General features: G+C 38.9%; 1 protein-coding gene across 3 annotated transcripts in view; it reads left to right on the top strand.

The window, feature by feature from the left end:
- The window catches only part of AMPH (amphiphysin), a 123,728-nt gene extending 103,162 nt beyond the window's left edge, over nucleotides 1–20,566 (top strand). The window contains exons 17-22 of one of the 3 annotated variants that reach the window (XM_040077570.1): nucleotides 2,023–2,139; nucleotides 8,008–8,064; nucleotides 12,784–12,921; nucleotides 14,228–14,494; nucleotides 16,809–16,910; nucleotides 19,412–20,566. In XM_040077570.1, coding sequence (XP_039933504.1) covers nucleotides 2,023–2,139; nucleotides 8,008–8,064; nucleotides 12,784–12,921; nucleotides 14,228–14,494; nucleotides 16,809–16,910; nucleotides 19,412–19,519 — 789 coding nt within the window. In that variant the 3' untranslated portion in view covers nucleotides 19,520–20,566. The remainder of the gene's footprint in view (nucleotides 1–2,022; nucleotides 2,140–8,007; nucleotides 8,065–12,783; nucleotides 12,922–14,227; nucleotides 14,495–16,808; nucleotides 16,911–19,411) is intronic. The other 2 variants (XM_040077580.1, XM_040077591.2) reach the window with 2 other exon arrangements.
- The last annotated feature ends 2,624 nt before the right edge of the window (nucleotides 20,567–23,190 follow it).

Here is a 23,190-nt window from a genome sequence, read left to right as displayed (position 1 = left end):
TGTCTTGTCAAAAAGGGTATGATTTTTCCTTTTGCAAAGATATTTTCACATTTGTTTGTTTGTTTCCTGCCTTTTAAATCACACCACATTATGCAGTTCTTCCATTTGGAAGGGCTGGTGGGTGATATAATTGTAGTTATAAATCCATACTCACTGAAAAAAACTTTTCACAAGGATAGCACAGAGCAAAAGGAAAAAAAAAACAACCCAATATTGTATGGTATGTTTATTTTATAAAGTTGTAGTCAAAATGTTTGTTTATTGCATTTAAGAAATTACTAGAATGAGTACTATGGTCCAGTATACAGCAAGGACGTGATAATACGTGATGGCCATTATGTATCCCAAAATTGCTGTAATTTCATCTACTCACCACGTTATTAATAGTAGGCACAGTCTACTTCTAAGGAGGGCACTGCTTCTTAACTCCTCTTACAGTCTTTGCTTAGCCTGGAGCAAGGATGAGAATAACAGCATTGCTGGGTGAGTGCTATAGTTACTTAATACCATCAGGGTGATATTTAATGTTATTTATTGTGGTGTTTGAGCCCATGATGGTTACTGAATATTGTGAGAGCATTTTTACTTGTAGCTGCAATGTTGTAACTCATCCGAAGTAGGCTTTTCAACAAGTGACTTGAAGCACGTTAATGCAATCTGCTTTATGTTACTTGTGATTTTAAGTCTGAAAGAATCTTCCAGCATTAAACCTCAGGAAACTCATTAGTCATCTTACCTGGGATAAATCTGCTTTGTGTTTCTCATTTCAGTCCTATTTCTTCTTATGAAATTCTCTAGAGCTGTCATTAATACACTGCACAGAGAAATTCTTGCACGGTATGGTATAATATACAAGTGAATGCTCCTTAATGCTGTGCCAAATCCTGAAGGTCTTGCATAGGCAAACTTCTCTGTGCCTCATTAAAAATCAGCCTGCTTAACGAATATATGATCAAAGCATTGACAGGCTATGGGCTTGGGTTTGTTTTTTTTTTTTTTTTCCCCCCTGAAAAATATCAGGAGGAGAAGGTCTTAGCATCTTAAAGAATTTCATAGAAGCTGTCTCTTCATCACAGGAGACATCACATTCTAGCCAGCAGCCTGTTATTAACGGCGAAGCAATTGCTTTTGAGCTTTATATTATGCTGAGAAATTCGTTCACGGCAAATGAATCTGTTGGGGTTGTACTGTCTTGTTGAGTCAGCCATCTTTATAAATCGAATTGAGTACAGCTTGGAGCTCTCCCCTTGTTATGTGCATGTGTTTGCAAAGTAATGTCTTCATTGGAGACTGCACTTCTGCTGTGAGCTGTTTTGTTCAAAAGTGAACATGTTGCAGGGCTGGTGATATTTCATAGATCCTCTTGTTGGAAAACGAGCCAAGGCCAGAATTTAAAAGGGTAGAAATCCCAATAGTGGGCTGGTAAATGAGTGCCTTGTAGGTGATTAGGAGATCAAGAGAGAATGCATTTAAAAAAAAAAACAACAGGGATTATTGATAGAATTTATTGCTAGAATTCAATCAGTCACTGTTTGTGCATATAAAAACTGTTTGACTCTCACTCTCTGTTCATTACTTCTTACCCTCAATGGAGGAGGCACTATATTGTCTGAGAACAGACAGAACCAGGGAGGAGGAGGTAATTTTAAAAACTTGTGTTGGAAGACCAGGGTTGGTACACATGGGTGCCAGTTTCAATTTCTGGCCTTGCCAGCAGTTTCTGGAGCATTTTTTAGCAAACTGAATACTTTCCCCCCACTTCCATTATCTCTCACTGTAACTCAGGAAGCTATGCTTCTTTTCCTTGTGAGGGAGGCATGTAGGACTGGCTCATTTTACATAGAGAACATTGATGATGAAAATTACCTTTACATGTTGTCTTCTACTGGGGACAGAGCCTGGCAAGACTGTGCCTGAAGCAACACTGTGCCAGGCACTGTTCCCTTTCTCCCTCTTCATCCCCAACATCTTATGCTACTCAACAAATTCTTTCACTATCTACTTAAAAATCAATAACAAAAGACCGAGGCTGAAGAAACTCCACCTGGGGAACCTAAGGTTGAGGAAACCCCTGCTGCTGCTGCTGCTGCTGCTGTGGAAAAGGAGGCTGACCCTGCTGAGCCAGCAGAGCAGGCTGTGGTGAGTGATCTCCATATCACCTCCTGGGCCTCACTGGAGCCACATTTGTTATGGTGAATGTGCTTGCTGCATTTCAGCCATTCTTTCCACTGTCATCCTCCATGGCTAGTTTCTCTGGTGCCTGGCTGTGTCACAGTGTGCCTCTCCAGCATGTCCTCCTTTCAGCCCTAAAATGTCATTCCTCTTATGTTTGGCATCTTAGACTGAAGTTTGGCTGAGTGGTTGTGGTTTCACAAGTTGTTTGATGCTAGATGAACTTCAGAAGGGGAAAGAATCGATGCCATTTTTAAATGATGTTATTGGCAGTTTTTTCATTTCATTTCAAGCACTAGGCCAATGTACATCTTCTATGGTCCTTACTAGAGCATGAAAATTCTAGAAAAGAAGTTAATGTAATAGGTCTACCAGGCTCACAGTTTTAAAAGTGAGTTGTGAGCCAAAGAGGGAACACCGAACACCAGTTTGGAGACTTTTTGCATGTCAGCATTCAAGAAATGAAGAAGAAATTACAGCTCTGCATGAAGAACAAAGCAGGGCATCCAATATCACAGCAAATTAAGAGGTGAGCTGAGACAGTAAGCATGCGGTTTTCCTGCTGACTAGCATCCCTTTTTAAACAGGTAGCTCAGTTTTTTATCCAATTGAATTTCCTTTCTTATACACTATTGTCAGAAGGTCTTGGTGATGCATGATACCCACAGGCTAAGAAACCCTGGAGGAAAACTAGATCTGGTTTTTCTTGTAGTCGACATCTTTCATGCTTTCCTCAAGACAGTAACACGTTAAAAGGCTCTTATGAGTTGCTGGTAGAATATGAAGATTACTACTGAAAAAGTGGATGGAAAAAAGAGTTTGTCTCGTGGGTCAGTTCCTCTGCCATAGAAGCTGGTGGAAGATACACAGTTGTTCTCTTTGTCTATTGGGCATAGTTTTGTGTGATAAGTGTTGTTAGAAGAAAAGGTTTAAGCTTGCTGAGCTGCACTTGGACTTGGAGGAGACCCTGTGTGTCTTCTGCTGCTAAGCAGGGATGCTGATACCCAAATGACCATAAAATTAGGTGGCTTTCAGTAAGCACTTGATGCACTGCCATATAGATATCAATATTAAACTAGTGTAGATGCAAATTAGCTGAAGAAAGTGGAAGTATCTGTAGATGCACCTATAAATGTGGCAGCAGAGAGCATGGATGGATATCTGATTATCAGATATCAAGCTAATGAGCTCATCCTAACATAGGAAAAATAATATACTCTTGTGTGAAGAAAGGCTGGCAGTGCTAAATGGGCGTTCTGCAGGATTTTGGGGGAAGGGGCAGATAATACCTGTCTCTGTCCAACCCTACCTCTTCTCTGAGGATGCCTAGCAGCATGGACCTATGGAGGGAAGTGGTCACAGTGTGTTCCCCAGAACTACATTTAGACTTAGTTCTGATTACACTTGTGTGAACATTGAGTATTTGTTTCATATTTTAATTCACTTTTGCTTGATTTACACACTGGAGCAAATTATTTCAAGATCATCCCCTTCTACTAACATAACTTGATGAAGAAAGCTTCATGGTCTGTGAAGACCAGGCACTCCCCTTCTGTGTGTTTTCAGTTCATATTGTCAGCTCTATAGGAAGGCAAAAAATGAAATTACCTTTTTGAGGCACATTGTTTTGTCAAAGTATTGAGAAAAATGCAATGGTTTGGAATAAAGAATGTGGGAGGGAAGGTGGAGAGAGAAGGAATGGGAAATTGGTCATTGATCTGGAGTTATTCTCTTCCCATGAGTGTATGGCTGGGAATAATGTGGAGGAGCAGATAATAATCCAGAAAGGTGGTTTGATTTTGGAAAAAAAAAAAAAAAAAAATAAGTTAAGAAGTTGAACTTCTCCATTTTCCAAAAGGAAACAGTTTTGTCCTGCACTAAGACAAACCAGTGCTCTGAAGCCTGTCTTAAGCACTAATTAAACAGTCTCTCTCTGCAGTACCATGCATTTGCTTGCTGGCTGGCATGACCTTTTCAGTTGATCCATTCTGCTGCTGAGGAGTTCTTGGTCCATGGCCTCTTGTCAGCTGCTCTGCTCTGTCTGAGTCACAGGAGTGCAGAGCTATTGGGAGAGAGGCAAAGAGAAACAATGCAAGATACAGACAATTTGGGAGCAGCCCACGAGGAAGAGTGTAGGCAGTAAATAGAAGTGAAACAGTTTTAATTAGGTTTGTTCTTGGTGTTTTGTTGCTAATTCAAAATGATGTTGTCCTTACTAATTTGGGGGAAAAAAATCAAAGTGTTGATTTTAGAAGTGCCTGAAACTGAGGGACTGCATTTGGTTCTAAAAGATTTTTATTTTAGGGAGGGTTTTCCAAGACTTGCAAAGAAGAGTTTTGAAGATTATGATTAATGACAAATATGTTCAAAGCTAAGGAAAAGTACACTGAATTGCAAAAGATGAAAATGTCATTTCCCATCACCAGTTCTACATTCATTTGCTTTATGAGTGACGGTTTCCTTAAAAGTAGAATTGTAAAATATTAATAGATACTGCTTCATTGAAATCTTTTATCAGGTAAAATTGCTTCCAGTTTTGAGTGACAGCCAGTTCTCAGTTCAGTTTTTTTGTGCTAAGTTTCCTGTCACGTCCCATTAATCCAGAAAATTTATGGCATGGATTCCTCATTATAGGAATTTCACAGTAAATTTTCTGGTAGGATTTTCATTTAAATTATGGAGAAAATGGTTCAAGGGATAGGGTACTACTTGTCTGTCAGGGCATTTTGGAAGCAGTTACTGTTTCATAGTCTGCCTGATCAAGATTGACAAAACTTCAACAGAAGAGCTTGTCAGAATTGCTGCCTAGGATCTCATTACATATTTTTAAATTGGTCCTTCAGATCTCCAATGCCATAGAACAAATGAATTTTTTATTAGTAGCTCTCAACAGCTGATCATTTTTGAGGAGGGGATAAAATGTCTGGTAATTAAAGGGACAGGATGACCATGTGTACCAACAGAAGAAAAGTTAACCATGGGGTAAACAGTTTATTCATGGAATTCTCCACACAGGAAGAGTTGTTTTTCTTTTTCTATAGCATGCCCAAAGGCAGCTGTAAATCCAAAGGATAGTCTGAAGGATATAATGCTTTAACCACTGGCTTATTTCTTTTTCAAATAATACTGCCCTTCTCACCACATCAGTTTCTCACATTCACGCAAAGATGACATGAGGACATCACAATAAAGCAAATACTTATGAAATGTTGCTGTTTCCCTTTCTTCTGTTCCTACATGTGAGACATAGAGCTTGGAGATCAGCTTTTCTACCTCCACTGCACTTAGTAGTTTGGAAAGAGATTCTCAATGCTTTGGGTCTGATGCCTGCCTGGACTCTGATGTTCTCTCATTAAAGCAGTCAGGCACTCAGCTAAATACCGTGGTTTTCAGAGCAGTATATAAACATATGTGAAGCTACCTCCTGATAAGCTCTTTGCAGACACTGGGTGAGTACAGCAGGGGCCAGGGAACAGCCTGCAACCAGGCGTATATAATTAAGGTTCAGTCCCACTGTAGGTACTATTCACAGTGCCCAAATGGTGAAACATGTAGTTTGGGAGTGCAATACAATGGTTAGATACAGAAGAGGAATCAATCTGAGAGTGAAGCTAAGTGCAGGTGAAAAATGGGAGCATAAGGCCATTAAAAATGTGTGGCTCTCTTTTATGGTTCTCTCAGGAGATAACTGACATAGAATAGTGTCTTTCTGCTGAAGTCTTCAGAAGCAGTTTCATGCTGTGAAAATGATACAGTTTATGCTATCATGCCTTGCTTCTCAGACTCCATTATCCAGAAAATCCCAACTTCCAGCTAATCAGAAAAGCAAAATGCTACTAAATTGATTAGTACACAATAATCAGGAAAGCTCAAGCTTTGGGAAATAAGAGAAACTCTCCTTACTTTCACATTTCCAACCAAAATTGTGCTTTTAGTTAATAGCAGTTTTTATTTTAAAATATGCATATGTATATAATAAATCATTCTGCAAAGATACCCAAAGCTGGGCTGATGGGATTCTTACCAGAGAATATTGCCAGGGAATTATTAAGAAAATGGAAAAGGCCAACACGTTCCTGACTTTGAAGTGCAAGATTAGTATAATCTCTGAAGGCAAATTGTAAATACAGCTGCTGGCAGAAATTCATCACTTTTTAACAGTAGAAGTAGGAAGGTCATCTGTGTACTGACTTGCAGTTGGACATAAAGCTTTTATGGGCAGCAGTATACCTCTGCTCTAAAAAAAAAAAAAAAAAAAAAATTCTTTGGGTGGCTCTGTGCATGCACACATCACTAGAGTGTGAAATATTTATATTTTGCTATTGATATTTGGTTTTTTCTATTTAAGACCCTCTACAGCCTCTTCAAGCTTACTATAAAACTGAAGAACACATAGCAGAGGCTTGGCAACTTAAAAAAAAACCAAAATGAATGAATCCTTTTTTAAAAGATTATATAACTCTGCAGTTTTAACATGGGTAAATCTGTAAGAGCTTTCTGTAGCAACACTACTGTCAACAACTGCCCTGTCCTGGTGTCTGGGCATGTTTGTGGCTTATTACTGACTGCAAGCAATACTAGGTTAGAGTAGGGGAAAAAAAAAACCAAAACAACAAACCTAAAGAGTGATATGGAGTTTGCATGTAACTCAGCATTCTTTTATTAAAAAAAGAAACATGCAACCATTTCAGCTGAAACTTCAAGGAACTTTAGCATAACAGTTGTGTATGTGAAGGCAGGTAGCTGGAGCCTGAGTATGTGAAGTTTCCTGGCTTCCGGCTGCCAAAGCAGACATTCCAATATACCATGCCCTCACATATGCTTGCATAACTTCTTTTCACCCCTACAGCTCTGTAGAAAAATCTGACCTAGCTGTGTCAAAATTTATTAGCAAAATTGATTTCCGTAATGGGATTTTGACTTGTTTTTGCTTAGAAGAGTGTCTTTAGAAATAGCCATGTCTGCAGAGAGTCAAACCTGAATAGCTAAAAAAGCACTTTCAACTATTCCAAACCAAATCTGAATTTTAGTGATTTTGACTGTTGACCTTTTGTAGAAAAGGACCTGGTTCTGGTAACGAGTACTATTTGGGAGGAGCTTGTTGCTGGTCAGTGCATGCAATCATTTGAACACCTAAATGGGTGATTGGTGTCAGATTTGGAAAACCACTGATGTCTGATTTTTTTAACATCAGGCACCTGCTGCATGCACCACTGGATATGGACCTAAAGTAAGGAGAATCTGAAAAAAACCCAAAAAAACCCGCCCACAAACAAACAAACAAACAAACAAAAACCCCAAAACAAAGAACAAAACAAAACCCTGAACTTTCAAAGCCACATCTTTTAAACAGCCTCTTTAAATGAGCTGCAGTCCAACATGAGTGGAAGAAGCATTTTATCAAGTTTACACTGAGGCACTGGTGAATTACAGGAGCAGCAGCAGGTGATAATGGAAACAAATCAAGTCACAAGTGGGAGAAATTTGAGCTTGGTGGGAATTTGAGCTTTAGTAAGCAAGGTTGTTTACTCAACAATTCTTCAAAGCTGGTGTTGTTACGAGAATAGTGGTAGTAAAAGTAAGTAAAATTGTCCTTAACAGTTCCAGTGTGATGATGATGACATATGTAAAGGGTTTGCTTTAGCATATAAATAATTCTATTTCAGATTATATGTGGCAGAATCTTTCTGCTTGATAGTATATACTAGCTCATTTAGGGATTCATTTCATTGCATCCCATACATGGCATGCTTTCATTAGCATGCTTGATACAATTTCTCTGCAGCCATTGCCTCAGCATGAGTAAGGTGATGACTATATTTCCTTTTTAAACAGGAGAGTGCCGAGGCAGGACATAAGGAGACAACTGGAGTTGCTGAGAAGGAAAGCGAGGTACATATGAATATACTCAAGTATGGTTGTGCTTTAATATCTTCAACCATTGCAAAAAAATGTCATTTGCATATCATCAATAGGCAGGCCAATATTGCAACTGTGACCTAGCTGTGGTATCTAAGTCTAACACTGCACAGATATATCTGCACCCATGGCATATATTCTAACTGATTGCCTCTCATTCAATGCAGGATTTATCTTAGAAACTGCCTGTTGCAGCAGTATAGAGTGATAGATATTTCAGAGCAGCAAACAAAGCAACTCCATGGCTAAAGGAGGTATAATGCTGTCTCGACATTTGGAAATACATGGCATTGATTCCCAGTAGCTTTTACAATTTCTGTATATTTGTTTGCCTAGCCTTTCTGTAAATTTCTTTATTAAAAAACTGTGATTAATCACTTCTTTTTCCTAGCACAATATGCCCTGAGCTAAAACAGATACTTGGAAATAATCGTGTTATGAGTTGGTTTGCTAAAGCACAGTCTGGCGTCATTAGATACCATTAAAATCAAATCACAAAGCACATTAAAAGCTCAGTGACATACTTTAGGGTGTTCATATGTGGACTAGAATGATTGCATATCGCTTCTTTTCTTTAGGGGTGATTAAAGTACTTCCTCTGAATCGTTGTATACTAAAGTGAAACTGCAATGTGTTCAAACATGCACAGAGGGCAGCACAAGAGGAATGGCTAGATATTAAGCTTAGGGATAGAAGTAGGTTCCTGGGAAACAACTCTAGTTACTAATTACTCAGGATTTGTATCTCAAGGTGCTAGTAACCTGCTTTTTTTTTGTTACTCATTTTAGTGCCATGATATATACGAAAAGGTAATGAACTGCTTTCAGAACATGCTAAGTTCAGCTGTACAGGCTTAGGTTCATTATCCTGCTGTAAAACAGCATTAGATCTTCTAGAGCCAAGGATTTATCTGTGGCTGTAGGGCATACCAGTGTCACTTGGAAGTGAATTTGGGACTCACTGGTGCTGTATTCCTCACCAGCACTACCACATCCACATGAAAACCAGTGGAATTGCATAGGAAGAAAGTGCAGAGTGGGAGTGATAGATCAAGCCCAGCTTGCTGTGGACACAGTGCAAGAGAGTGTTGTGTTGTTCCTCTAGCATTGCCTTGTCACTCCAGACAAGTCTGGTTTGAGACGAAATATGCAAGAAATGCCTCACAGTTGTGCTAGTACCAAGGCTAAGTCTTTGAAATCTTTCACCTTTATTCTAATACTACTTGTTCACTCTCTTATCTGAGAGTGAATTTGCCTGTGTTCTGTTTAAAACAGTATTACTGTATGCAGAAGAGCTGCCATAAGAGGTGAGGTTATTTGCTAAGCCAATATTTGACTGTTAATGGAGAATGGTTCCTTTGATAGTAGGTAAGTTGCATACAAATTCTTCAGAATTTTCCAAGATTTTGCAACTGATGCATTCCCTAAAGCTTGATGATTGGTGTCTCTTGACATTAGCTAGCTTAGCTGTGATTATAACCAGCTGTCATAAAAATTACCCATTCCTGTTCTAAATCCAGCCATGGGGCAAGAGCTTCAGTTCTGGAAGATGAGTGTATCTGAGGGAGCTCCTCTGGTGGACCCCAGCAGCAGGCTTGGTACGCCTTCTCCACTTCCTGTGCTCATTATTGCTACTGCTGAATCTGTGGCATTGTCTTGATCTGGGGAATGTTAATGAGAGTACAACTATGTGGATCAGCTGCAACCTGGCTAAAGAAGAATTCACATCTGTGCAATTAAACAGTTGAGTGGTTCTATCACACCCCTCATTATACTGATGATCCTTTCTTTCTTCCCTGTGTGCTGGTGTAATGGGACAGCTGTCCAAATTTCAAAACTACTGCTAGACATAGCTAATTTGGAATACTATTAGACTGCCTAATGTTATTAATTATATGAAACATATTGTAGGAGTGGTTTTCAGTATGAAGTAAGTAATACAAGTAGCCGTATCTGGAAGGATGTGGTTCAACATAGCTGGGTATGAATTCAACCTCCTGCCTTTTTTTTTTTTTTTTTTTCTCTCTTCTGTGCTAATCAGATATTTGAGGCTTATAGTGAGGTTCATTCTGTGCTACTTTTCATAAAAGCCTTTTTTAATCATCTAGATTTTATTGGTTTTGTATACTAAGACACTAAAAAAAATGATTGTGTGATTGTGAGCTGTGATATGTATTTAGTAACTCATGATTACAGGCCGTGAGAGTGTCACCCTTTCACTGTGAGCCGATTCATGTGAATTAGTATTCTCCTCCTTAGTAAAATAAAATGGTCTATACAAATCCAATAAATGGAAAAGTTGTTGATCTTAATCAGAATAGACAGCAAGACCAATTTCTGCAGCGTGCTCTTACAAATGCATGGTGTAAAATCAATCTGATGTGTTCTCTAGTCCCACACTTTTCTACTAGCCTCTTCCAGGACTTTAACATTCATCATCTGTTTGTATATCTTCCTGGATCAAGACTGCTGAAATTGGTAATACTATGAGTGGCAGACTTGCATGCCTTATAGGAGAAAATATCAACATCTGACCTTACCTGTTGATGTTATTTCCTCTTAGAACAGAGCATCCTTCAGCAGCAGCAGTTTCAATTTAAATTAAAGTTCCTCTGTAATTTCTATAAATCCATGTAATATTTTTTGTCTTCATGGATTCCATTTTTCACATGAATTAATAGCAGCAAATAGGAGTAGTGGTGAGTATTTAATGTTGCTAAAAAACAATGCCTGAAGAGTGCCCTTGAACAGTTGCTGAGTTCAGGTAGTGGAGTTAGCCTCATCCACAGGGGAAAGATCTAAGTGAGCAAACAAAGAGCATCAGAGTGTTTATTGGAGATCAGAGAGAGATTTCTACTAACTGTGGCTTGACATTGGTATCTCGAGAAGAGTTTTCCTTCAGTGTTTTTCTTTATCCTTGAGCCATCTGCTTCATCTTGAAGTTAATTAGATTGAAACAATGAGTTTTGTCATTTACGTTCAACAGTCCAAACCTCAAGATTAATCCATTGTAAGTATATACCAAATATGCTACTGTAAGCAGTATATAGCAATGCAGATGTTAGGGGGATGCATAAATTTCAAGTGTCTTGGTTTAAGACAGTTTTAAAGGAGAACACTCTGGAATGAGTTGCCTCCCTTTATAGGTTAACCAATCCCTTTGCACCGCTAAGAAATGAATGTGAGTAGATATAAGTGAAAAAATAACAGTATACCTATAAATGAAACAGCAACAGGCAAAAGCTAACAATAAATAACCTCTAGATACAAAATAGCTAAATCTTATGAATCCATGAGAACAGAGAGAGAGCCAAAATGCCAGCAAACACCCTTTCCTGAGATAGCACCCAACAGGGGCTACTACACAGGAAAGAAGAGGGGACAAGATGGCATCTCATCCCTTCCAGGAAGGCAGGAACTCATGGAGCAATTCCAGTGGCAAAGACCCAACAGCCCCTCTGGGGTCAGTGCCCTCCTCGCAGCAGGAGACAGCAGGGTAGGCATGGCCAGGAAAAGTAGCTGGGCAGGGGCCACTCAGGGCTGACAACCACTTGGTCCACAGCCAGGGCTGCTCCGCTACTGTCAGCACAATACCTCAACTGCAGACAGGCACCTGTAGGATTCATCCCAAGGCAGCTCAAAGCTTCCAACGTCAGTCTCTCCAAGACAAGGAAGAAGACAAAAATACGAGAAGAGAACCCAAAAAGGGAAAAGCCTCTGCTTAAGCAAAGACCAAGCAGCCAGCAAAGGAAAAACCACACAGCAAAAGGGGACAAGCTGCCTGCTAGAGCAGACTTTTAATAATGCCCACAATAGCATCCCGGCCCAGTTTTTCCAGGGGCAGAGTCTTAAAGAGACAGTAACAATTTGGGGAACAGATAGATAGCAAATGCAATAACTTTTTGAGTCACCCACAACAGCGAGTAACAGTTTCTGCTGGATGAAGGATTAAACATTGATCTAGGTAGCAGGCAGGTACTTTTCTATGCACCTTTCAAGAGTTGGAATACATGATGCATTAACTTCTCAACACAGACGGATCAGAAATTATTCAGTCACAGCCAGATTGAATAAGTTTTTTATGTATCTTTTTATACTGACCTAAGTGTAGATCTTTGTGGTTAATTTTTTTCTGATATTTATCCAAATGTAGAATATATTTACTTCTCCTGACAGCCTGATTTTTAAGCCTCTCTGTTAGAAGGGAATGTGTAATTAAGATTACAAGATTTTTGAAGCCAGGCAAGGTCTGTGGTGAGGTGACTAGCTAGAGAAGGCTTGAAGCGTCTTCCCAAGAACAGATTCCATTAACAGGGTCCTGTGGACCCCTGTACAGTTTGCAAGCTCTTCCTCCTCTGCAGAAACCAGTAGTAAATTTCTTCCACAATACAGCTGGAAGACAAGGGAAGGAAGACAGCTTTGACAGTTACTCCACTCATAACACCTGAGAACTCTGCTAAATGTTGCCTAGTGAGGTTTCATAAATGTCTCTCTCCCACCTGTTAATCAGCTTCTCTGAACAAGCTTGTCCCCAGTTCTGCTCTTCTCCGTAAATCAAGAGGAGCACCAGTGAACTCAAGACTATAGGTCAGCATCACACAGGGAGGTCACAGAGCAGAGCATGGTCCATGTTCTCTCCAGCAAGTATCTGTATCTCGTATCCTGAAAGGTCCCTCCCTTCTGTTGTTTTTAGGTGGTACCTGTTGGTGAGAGGACTGTGGGATCTGAAGACAGTGCAGCTGTTGCAGCAGGAGCTGCCACCACTGAGCGGGAGGATGTTGCTGAAGGTGACAAACCTCAGGGAGAAGAAAAAGAGGCTGATATGTCTCAGGTAACTCAGGTGGTGCATGGGATGGTGTGTTGGGGAAATCAGGACATTCAGCAGCCTGAGAGAGGCAAAGCCACTGCAGCTCTTTTCCCCCCAGTTTCAACCAATACAGGTTCAACTGGTATCAAGGTTGATGTTCTCTTGAGATGACCCTAGGAAGGTATCACACAGGGTATCCTTTCTTCTAAGTCCTTACTTTGGGTTGTACCTGCCTTTGTGTCTCTGTACTCCCCTAGGCTTGTGAAGATGGGACTTGATTGCCCTATGATGGCACCTATGATGGCACCTATGTTGGCACGTATGATAGCCCTGTGAGCAGCATGGACAGTATATTGTTTGGGCTGTCCCCCATTGTTGTCTCTCTGTGCTTCTCTGTGCAGATGAAATTTATTACGTAACATAACAGGGTTTTCTGGGAGAGAAATAGGCAGAGAAACAATAGCATTACTTTGTTTCCTGTAAGTCACGGCAGTCAAGCCATGTATCCTTATCTGGCCTGCTGCATTTTCCTCTGCAACCTCTGAAGAGCTGGCAAACACTTGCTAGAGCAGACCCTGTAGCTGGGCAACCAGTTACCACCTGATTTCATTTCATATTCTATTTCATCTGTGCTCCAGGATAAGATGATCTGGAAGAGGATCAGTGAACGTGTTTTGTTCCAGTTGTGGGCTCCAACAAGTTTTGTTAAATACTTTTTTTACTGGGATTCATTATTGTTCAGATGCTACTTAGATTTGTTTTTGCTCTCTCTGCTCCCAATTATGTTGTTGTAAATCAGGAGAGATCCCTTCAGTCAAAGAAGTAGATCATATTTCCTTCTTTCATCACCTTCTATCACTATTATCCTGCTGACGTCAATTTCCAAATAAAAACAGTGCAGTCACTACTGGAACTACTGGCTTCACTAAAACCTGCTGAAACTAAAGAGCAGAATGAAGGAAAAAGGTCTGGTAGTTTCCAGGAACACTGAAAATTAAGCCCAAGCTACCTACAAATAGTTTTTATTATATAGTGCAATAATGTATAAAGTAGGTTTAGGATGAGTAAGGGGAACAGTAATAACAGGGAGAGGATTATTCCTTGACGTTCTTGCACAAATATTGTTTTCTGTCTTAAGAATTCATAGTAGAGAAAAAAAGTAATTTTCATCCCCATATATGCCCCGTGCAATAAACAAACAATAGTGTTTTCCTGCTTGAAATAAAGTGCTAAATAGCTTTGCATTTCTTTTCTGAGGGGGGTTTGGTTTTCAGTTGTGTTTTTTTTGTTGTTTGTTTGTTTTTCTTCTTTTTTTTTTCTTTTTTCCCAGGAAAAAGTCAGCAGCATCCCTTCAGTAATAATAGAGCCAGCCTCAAACAATGAGGGGGAGGGAGAAGAACACAAAGTCATCATGAATGAGTCCAGAGATGCCACGATAGAGATAAGCACTCAGGTCACTGATACTTCTCTCGGTGAAACTTCCCATGCTGGAAATTATCAGAAACCTGCTGAAGAAATCCAGGCTGTACTTTCTCAGGATCAGCCTGTTCCAGCAGAAGATGCAGCTTCAGCAATGCCACCTGGTTTTCTCTATAAGGTCTGCTTCTCCATTTTTCTTTTAGAAATCCCTAGCTTCTGAGGATGTGTCTTGTCTATATAGGTACTGCCTATGATTTCTTGAGGGCAAAGGATTCTTAGTTTATCAGCCACATGCACACACAAATACATGCAATATTGTGTTGTTGCTTCATAAATAAATTCTGAGAAGAAAACATTTTCTGCCTGCTTGTTGCTGTGCATATCCTTATGTAGCTGTAAGATTCACTGAAGCACAAGAACCCTTGAATCTCACCAAACGACTGCTGAAAATTAATATATTGAATAAAACTGCACTGCCATATAGTCAATCAGGAATATTGTTGATATATACTAATAATATATCTGATATGCTAACAATATATTTGATATCTAAGGTCCCTTTCAAGCTCAAACCATTCTATGATTCTATGATAATTCAAAAAAATGTATTTTTTTCTGGCTTGAGAATCTGTAATGGAAGTACTGATTCTATTGAAACCCATGGTTGCAATTAATGGTAGTGAAGCCAAAATGTCATTCAGTAACTTTAGTAATAATATAAACTATTTAGGTGATCAAACAGAAAAGTTTAAAGAGGCATAAAAGAAATTCTTTCAGTGGCTGGCAAAAACCTCAGGGTTTCCTGGTTCACAAGGTTCTTTGAAAATACTTTTCATTTAGAATCACTGAGCAGCAGAAAAGCTCCTTGAGGATGGATGAACTTTACATGCTTCCTACTATAATTTGCATAGTTCAGACTAATTAGTCCCCAAGCACTCTCTAAATGCTATTCTTTTTGGTCTATTCTCATGGCTCAATATTTTCTACAAACTTTATGGATAACAGTAGGGTAAGGGTGAACATGATCATGCAACTCAAACATGCTGACATAGTTCATATTTTGCTTTTCATCCCACTCTCTTAGGTCAGACATAGAAAAGGAGAAGCAGAATATATGCTTGCAATCTGGTTTTCAATGCCACTTTCTTTAATAATTGCAGAGTTATTGTGGAACTGTCTGTACTTCAAGAAAATTAGACTAGCTATCTTTTAAGGAGATAAAACCGTTTACTTAAAATGGTCTGTTCACAATGACATGCTGATCTTGCCAGTGTTTGAATGTTCACCCCTTTGAAAGGCATATATTTTTGGCATACCCATCTGCTGGTGAGAGTTCTTTCCAGGACAATCATTAAGTAGGGTTCCCACTACTCACCTCTTTGATCACTTATTGCAATGGGTACTATATGACTGATTCAAATTTTTATAGATGTTCACAAGAAGAGTAATACAACAGTGGCCACAACAGGAGAATGAGAGACTAAAGTTCCTGAGAAGCTTTCTCAATTTAATTTTTAAAATCCCAACACACCTCTCACAGATCTCCTAATGATAATGGGAAATTGAAGAAAGTTCCTTACATGGGAGGAATGACAGGAGCAGGCCTTGTCCAAGAGGCAGGACTTGTGGGATGTTGTAATACATCTGTCCTTGAGATCTTGTAATCTTGGGAAAGGGTTTTAAGTTTCTTCTGATAGTCTCAGGAAAGGAAACTATCCTTAAATTGTCCCTTCTTCTAAGGAACTGTATAAAAAAACTGACATGAATCAATGCATTTATTATCAATTTATGCCAGATCAAAGGAGGTGATTCTGGTCTTGTGAGATTGCACCTAGAGTGTTGCATACAGTTCTGGTGTCGCCAGCATAAGAACGAGACATGGAGTTGTTGGAACAAATCCAGAGGAGGGCCACAAGGTTGATAAAGGACTGAAACATCTCTGCTGCGAACATAGGCTGAGAATATTGGGGCTATACACCCTGGAAAAGAGAAGGTTTCATTCAGACCTCATGGCAAACTTTGAGTATCTGAACGGGACCTATAGGGAAGCTGGAGAGGGACTCTTCATCAGGAACTGTAGTTCCTTGTAGGACAAGGAGTAATGGATACAAACTGAAAGAGGGGAAATTTGGATTAGATATTAGGAAGAAATTTTTACTATGAGAGTGGAACTGGAACAGGTTGCCCAGGGAGGTTGTGCATGCCCCAGCCCTGGCAGTGTTCAAAGCCAGGTTGGCTAAGGCCTTGAGCAACCTGGTGTAAGGGAAAGTGTCCCTGCCCATGGCAGAGGAGGTTCGGACTAGATGATCTTTAAGGTCTGTTACAACCCGTTAACATTCCATGATTCTATGATAATTTGAATGCATTTGTCTATAGCCATATGTTCGTATAAAGATGATTTTTTTTTTTTCAGTCCAGATTTTACAGATAATTTTGTTGAGGAAGTGTCTTCATTTAGATCACATCTGTATGTGTGGTGTTACTTTCTTTAGGTTGAAGTTCTACATGATTTCGAGGCAGCTAACAGTGATGAGCTTAATTTGAAACGAGGAGATATTGTGCTAGTGATTCCTTCTGAGACCACAGCTGATCAGGTAAAACCAAGAGGTTCTTGCTTTTGTTGATGTTTTTCTTTGTCTCAACTTTTTTTCTTACCTATTATAGTTAATAGGAATGTGTATTCAAAATTATGTTACTGTAAGAAAACACAAAAATTTTACTTATGCCTTTGCATGTAGTTTCATTTGAGACTAAATGGCACAGTTGACTACACCTGAAGTCACAGATACATGTTATTAGCAGGATCTGATCTCAGCATATTTTTAAGGGGGTTTTTTGAGGTATTTTTTGTGACATTGTAGTGGATTTTATACTGACACACAGGTACACAAATATTTCATGCAGATGATGACCCACAAACTCTGTTGCATTGTTCTATCTTGTCTTAACATTCCAATAGAATTGACTACGTGCTCCGTAAATGTTAAGAGGTTTTATGTGTGATTTGTAGAAATAATGTAAATTCACCCACAGAGAGCACTGAGATTGCAGACAAATTGTGGTATCCTATAGCCTAAAGGTGTAGAGATGCTGCTCTGTGTTATGTGCCTCAGATAAAGATAAATTTGTCCCTTGGAAGCCTGAACCTGAATGAAACAACAGTTTAATTTCATTTAAGGCATCTAATTTTGTTCTAACGTTGCATTTCAGGTGAATTTTTAAACAATTATATTCCATATATTAAACTGAATTGCAGTGAAGTATGTTGATTTTGGCTGCTGCTTTAAAAGAGAAGACTGCACTGTACACTATTAGCACCAGCCACCCCATGGGCACCTGTTAGTGCCTGTAGTGTTGGTAAGAAGTCTCCCAGTTGACCTGGGGGTTGAGAAGTGAGAGACTGGATCCTGCCTGATAGGTAGCTAAGAGCACTGCTCTGAACGAAGAATATCTCTTAAATAGGCCTAAATACTAATGCCCTAAGCACATATGAATCCTGAGAACTGTGTTTGAAATTGTTTTGCTGATTAATGCTGTTCAAAGGTAGGTAATTATCAGTCCTCTCTGCTGTGCTTCCTTTTAATTCAAGATAAAAATACTTGGCTTTTGTGAGTGAGTTTTTAATACTTATTTCGGAACAAAACATTTATAATACAGCAGGTACATAGCTCTTTTTATTGGAATGAAATCTATTATCTCTACTCAAATTATGCTGTCTTACATCACAGGCAATTGAATTGATTTAATTGTCGGTGTTTGCAGAATAAGACACTACTCTAAGGATAGCAAAATGTGCTCTCTGACTTTATTCTGGTTTTGCTAGGATATTAGGTGTCAAATACATGATTATTCTTGGTGAGTCCATGAAGTATAATTCTTCTTGTGGTGTGCATTGAATTTCCCACTAGCATTAATTGAAGTAAATTGTGATTGTGCGCAGTGATGGAGAAAATCCCTAAAAAAGCTTTATGTATTCATGTTTCTGAAGCCATTCTTTTCATATATTTATTGCACATTACATATTTCCCCTATTCGTGTTTAACATCACCATGAAGCTAAGTACTTTAGTCTTTTGCCAGGTACTTTTTTGATTTCTAAAGAGGCTTATCTTTGTTATTCTTTATTCTCTTTCAAAACTGACCTGTCTAAAGCCGTAATTCCAATACACCTGGTAACACCAACCTCCATTTGAAGCAAACCAGTCCCACTCAGTGGCTTTTCCCATTAGATCTGTGTTTAAGTTATTATCTAGTAGAACTGTGTATTCCTTTCTACAGTCCATACTGCCTATGCTAAAGAGCTGCAGTTTCTTTATCTCATAGATATTCAACATGCTTCAAAAACATCCCCACTTAAACATACTAAGCCAATGTCATAGATAAGCTGGATCCACTTTATTGATGCTTATTTGGGGGAAGACAGCCCCCACGAGCACATGCAGCCATCCCACAATCATTGTTTGATGGTGTAGATGATGATCTGTTCAGGCTATTCTATTTCCATGTGTACTGTCTGTGCAATAATAATATGGCAACGTTAGAAGTTATGTTTGCCATGGCTTTGCTCTAGTTCCTTTTCTTTAAAGAAAAAAGATACGGAGTTTCTTAGTGAGATGAGAGTAGATTGGTCACTTTTAAAAATACCAAAATTATTTTATTCCAGGTAGAATTTATTACACTTAAAAGAATCCAATACTTTCCAATAAGAAATCTCTTGTTTGCTTGGCCTGCTGGTGATTTGTTGATATTTTGCTTGTCAAGTCCTGGTTTAGGTTTCCAAGAGTTTTTTGAAAAATAATTACATATTTTCCAGATATAGCAACTCCTGAGACTGCAAGAACTGTTCTTTCATCTGACTGTTGATACATGAGGTAAATGAGATAAATGAGAGAAAATATATCTCAGAGGAAAAAAAGTCAGGATTAAGAACTGTTTTTCTCCTACCTAGAACATTAAGTTCAGCCAGGAGTTAGATGGGCTAAAGGCTGCATCACATGCTTGCAGTCATTTGGTCTCACAAAATTGTGGTCTGGCAGAACATAGTGAAGAATGAGAGTAGACCTGAAATTTAAGAGCCTCTGTCTTTTTCTTTGCAGGAGGCTGGCTGGTTGACTGGCATTAAGGAATCCGAGTGGCTTCAGTACAGAGATGCAAATAGTTATAAAGGACTTTTCCCAGAGAACTTCACACGCCATCTGGAGTAGTTCTCCCAGGCATACAAATCTAGTATGAAGCTCAAGTCAGTGGGTTTTTAACTTCTTTGAAACACAGGAGCCCATCTTTTTGTAGTTTAAGCTGTTAATGGTTTACAGACTGGTGCCAGACAAAGGTAGTTGAAACATATCAAATGAGCATGAATACAAACAGTTAAGATGTACTTTCTGAAGCAGTATATGGGAAAAAAGTCAGATAAAAATGAATGTCCTTATTTGTTCATGAGTACGTGGCAACAGGTTTGTGCTTCATTAGAGCTATGGTGATCCTGTATTTGATCCTTTCCCATGAAATCTGAAATTAGCTTCCTCAATACCAAAACCTTAACTACTCTGCACTAAGTGTATTGTATTCCGTTGCACTGCAGAAGATTTAATTAATTATCCTGTAGTTATGAGGTCAAACTATTATAAGTTTCATGTGTTTAAAAGATAGTTAAGAACTGCAACATTTTTCAATGTTATTTTTGGACATGCATAATATATATACACAAGAATGTATACGTGTATATATAACTGCATATGGCTATATATGCATTTTCACAACTTCATTGTAGTTCTTTAGCTGTGTAGTATCATCCAGTACATGCATTGCTCTTTCACTGCCTGGCATTACAGGAAACAGTTTTTTTCAAAGCAAAACTAGCTGCTCCATTGCCAAAACATGATACAATATCTGTGTTTGTAATGTGAAATTTTCATCCTGTTCAAATGTTCAAAGCTGCTAACCTTTGAGAAGGCATGACTCAGTCTCCTCTCCCAGCTGCAGTAGTTACAATGAGATAACCTGGAGGGGGGAGTTGCTATGATGCTAATCTATACTTTTTTATTTAATTGGCTGAATACATTTTCAAAAAGAAACAGAACTAATCTCTGAGAATAAATAAACACAATATATTTTCATTATATGTATTTATGCAGTGTACCTTCACAGAACCTTTTAAAGTAAGATGAATAATGTATCCTGTATCAAAAAGTCATCTGTAACTTATGCTTTCCAGTGTTGTGTCATTAAAAATAAACCTTTGGTCCAAAGAAGCTGTTTCTTCTGTGGTGCTTTTGAAGTTTTATAGGAAGTCCATACAAATTATACATTGTATTATATAATCTAATCTTAATTTAACACCTCTTTTTCCAAAAGGATACAGTGTAACAGGTGTAACATCTAAATTCTTGCTCTCAACCCTAGTTGTGGCCAGAGTTCCAAAAGGTCTTGAACCCCAGCTCAGCATGTCTCTCTGCTGCTCTTCCTGTTCCCGACTCTGGCCACCAGCTAATATCTTTCCACCGAGGAAGGGAACTTGTCTGTATTTAAACATCACTCACATGAAGATCTCTGCTTCTTAGTAATTTTTCACTTGTCCACTTTTTTCATGTGGAAAGTCAGTTCTCCACAAATCTACTCCATTGTGTTTGCTGAAGCATGGAAGCTACAAATATTTAGGAACATCTACATTTTCCTAGGAATTCAGTTATTTTTCATTATATGTTGGTCATCTTGTATACAAACAATATCTGTCTCCATTCCATTTCTAATTTGCTAAATATCAGTTGAAGAAATAGGGAGCTTGTGCCTCTTGAAGAAGAGAAGAGTTGATTTTTCTCTGTTTTTCAGGATGTCTCTCAGTAGTTTTCAAAGGCAAGTCCAATGATAGCTGTGTTTTGTGAAGAAGCTGGATAGCTCAATTGTGATACATGGGATTTTGGATTTGAAATATCCAGTGAATCTAAGGAGATTACAGGAAGACACTTTGGTCTTCTGTTCATTCCTTCAACAGATTTGATCTCGGGCAAACATCTCCAAGGGCAAAACTTGCTTTTGGTTTTCTTTTTACAATAAATTCCAGACTTTAGCACACCATTTTGAGGTGGTCATAATAACCTATTACACTTGGTTTACAGTGATAGTCATGATAACCTCCAGACCAGTTTTTTGCTTAACTGCATCTCAACACTTGCATTTCAGTAATGGCCACTCTGCATATCACTGTAAAAGCCCAGCGCTGGATGATGGAACTTCAGTTTCTCTGTAGACACCATGTTGCCACCTCTTTGAAAGGGACCTACTATCAGGTGAGAAAGTTATGTGTGACAGTCCTAACCCTAAGGTCATTATGATCAGCCCAAAGCATTACTATGATCAGCCGAAAGTATTCTTTTACCAGGTGTCTGTTGTATGCGGTTACTATTATTAGGGGTTCTCTTGGTTTTAGAAGTATTGACATCATAGTCAAACACCCTTGGTCTTGATTCTTCTAATCTCCTTGGTACAGCACCTGGAATGTGCCAGATTCACAGTGGGTGTTTAAGTACACTTAAGACTGTACACAGATAGGAAAGGTCTCTGGTCTAAAGCAAAGCTTTAATGGTACTGTCATTATTTGATGGCAACAAGATGTACTGGTAATGTTCCAAAAGCCGTGGTATTGCTCTTGATGTGTCATTTAAATGCTGCAGGTTACTGTGTGTATGGCATACCATTCTGATATTGAGTATGTCTCAACATCTCACACATACAACTCAGAGCCACAGGTGTCTTGTAGAAAGGATGAGGAAAATTACTGTCTTTAAAATTCTTTGCAAAATTCCATATACTAGGATGATACACTCTTTGGTCTGCAGCTCCTGAGGTGAGTCCTGCGCAGTAAGTGTATTTCTCTATAATCTATAAAACTTTATTCTAGGACAAGCAAGGGAAATACTTTCCAGTATGTACTGCTGTTACATACGTGATACACTTGTGTTACACTGCATTAACTTGTGTTACACTCTGCCTGAAATTATATTAGCCCAAAATTATTTCTTGGATTTTTTTTTTTTTTTTTTTTGATTTACAGTGTTGCCCTTAGCATATTACTGAATTTTGTGCTTTCAGAGGGATTGTAAAACCCATTATTTCTTGGTTTTGCTAAAGGCTTATTTATGCCTAAGAGAGCATACACTACTAACCTTTTTGAGCAGGTGTAATTTATACATAAAATAAACCCTTGAAAGATTTAGGGATACATTCTCCTGATCCCACAGACTGATTATTCATGGTGTGATCTTGAAAGAAGGACAAAGTAACTGAAGATAGAGGAGCATGTCGTGTGAGTGAACAAATAGTGTACTTGCAGCTCATCTATCCGGTTTACGTTTCATGAATAATGAAAACTGCATAAGCTGAACAACACTTCTGTCCTTTCTCTCCTCCTCCTCCTCCTCTCCCTATCTTGCTCCATCTCTTCCACTATGTGCATCTGTCCTTGCCGCAGAAAAAGGAGGGGAGGTTGAGAGGTATAGTCCTGCTCAAATAGCACGGCGTTCAGTTCCAGGATGCTCTGATTATGATGTCCAAATGTCAGAAAGATGTTAAATAGAGGTCTCATTGAGCTCCTTCTTAATGAAAATTTTGTAGTGTCTTACTGACACAGGGGAAAAAGGCATTAAAAGAAAGCCACTGTGATGGGTAGTTTAGATGGATAGCATTGGGAAGGAACAACCATTGGCTGAAGGACACTTTACAAGGCTGTCCCCTCTGCTGTGCATAGACAGAACATGAGCAAGTAGCAGGCATAAGTACCACAGTAGCCTCAAAAACACCACAGTTTGCTGCTTGAAGCAGGTAATCATATTTTGTTGTTAGTTTTAAAAGCAGATTTGAAAAATCTGTCTTTTCCCAA

This window comes from Hirundo rustica, chromosome 1 (assembly GCF_015227805.2).
Source record: "Hirundo rustica isolate bHirRus1 chromosome 1, bHirRus1.pri.v3, whole genome shotgun sequence".
Taxonomy (NCBI): Eukaryota; Metazoa; Chordata; class Aves; order Passeriformes; family Hirundinidae; genus Hirundo; species Hirundo rustica.
Note: the sequence above shows the minus strand (reverse complement) of the source record. Positions and strands in the feature narration are given on the sequence as shown.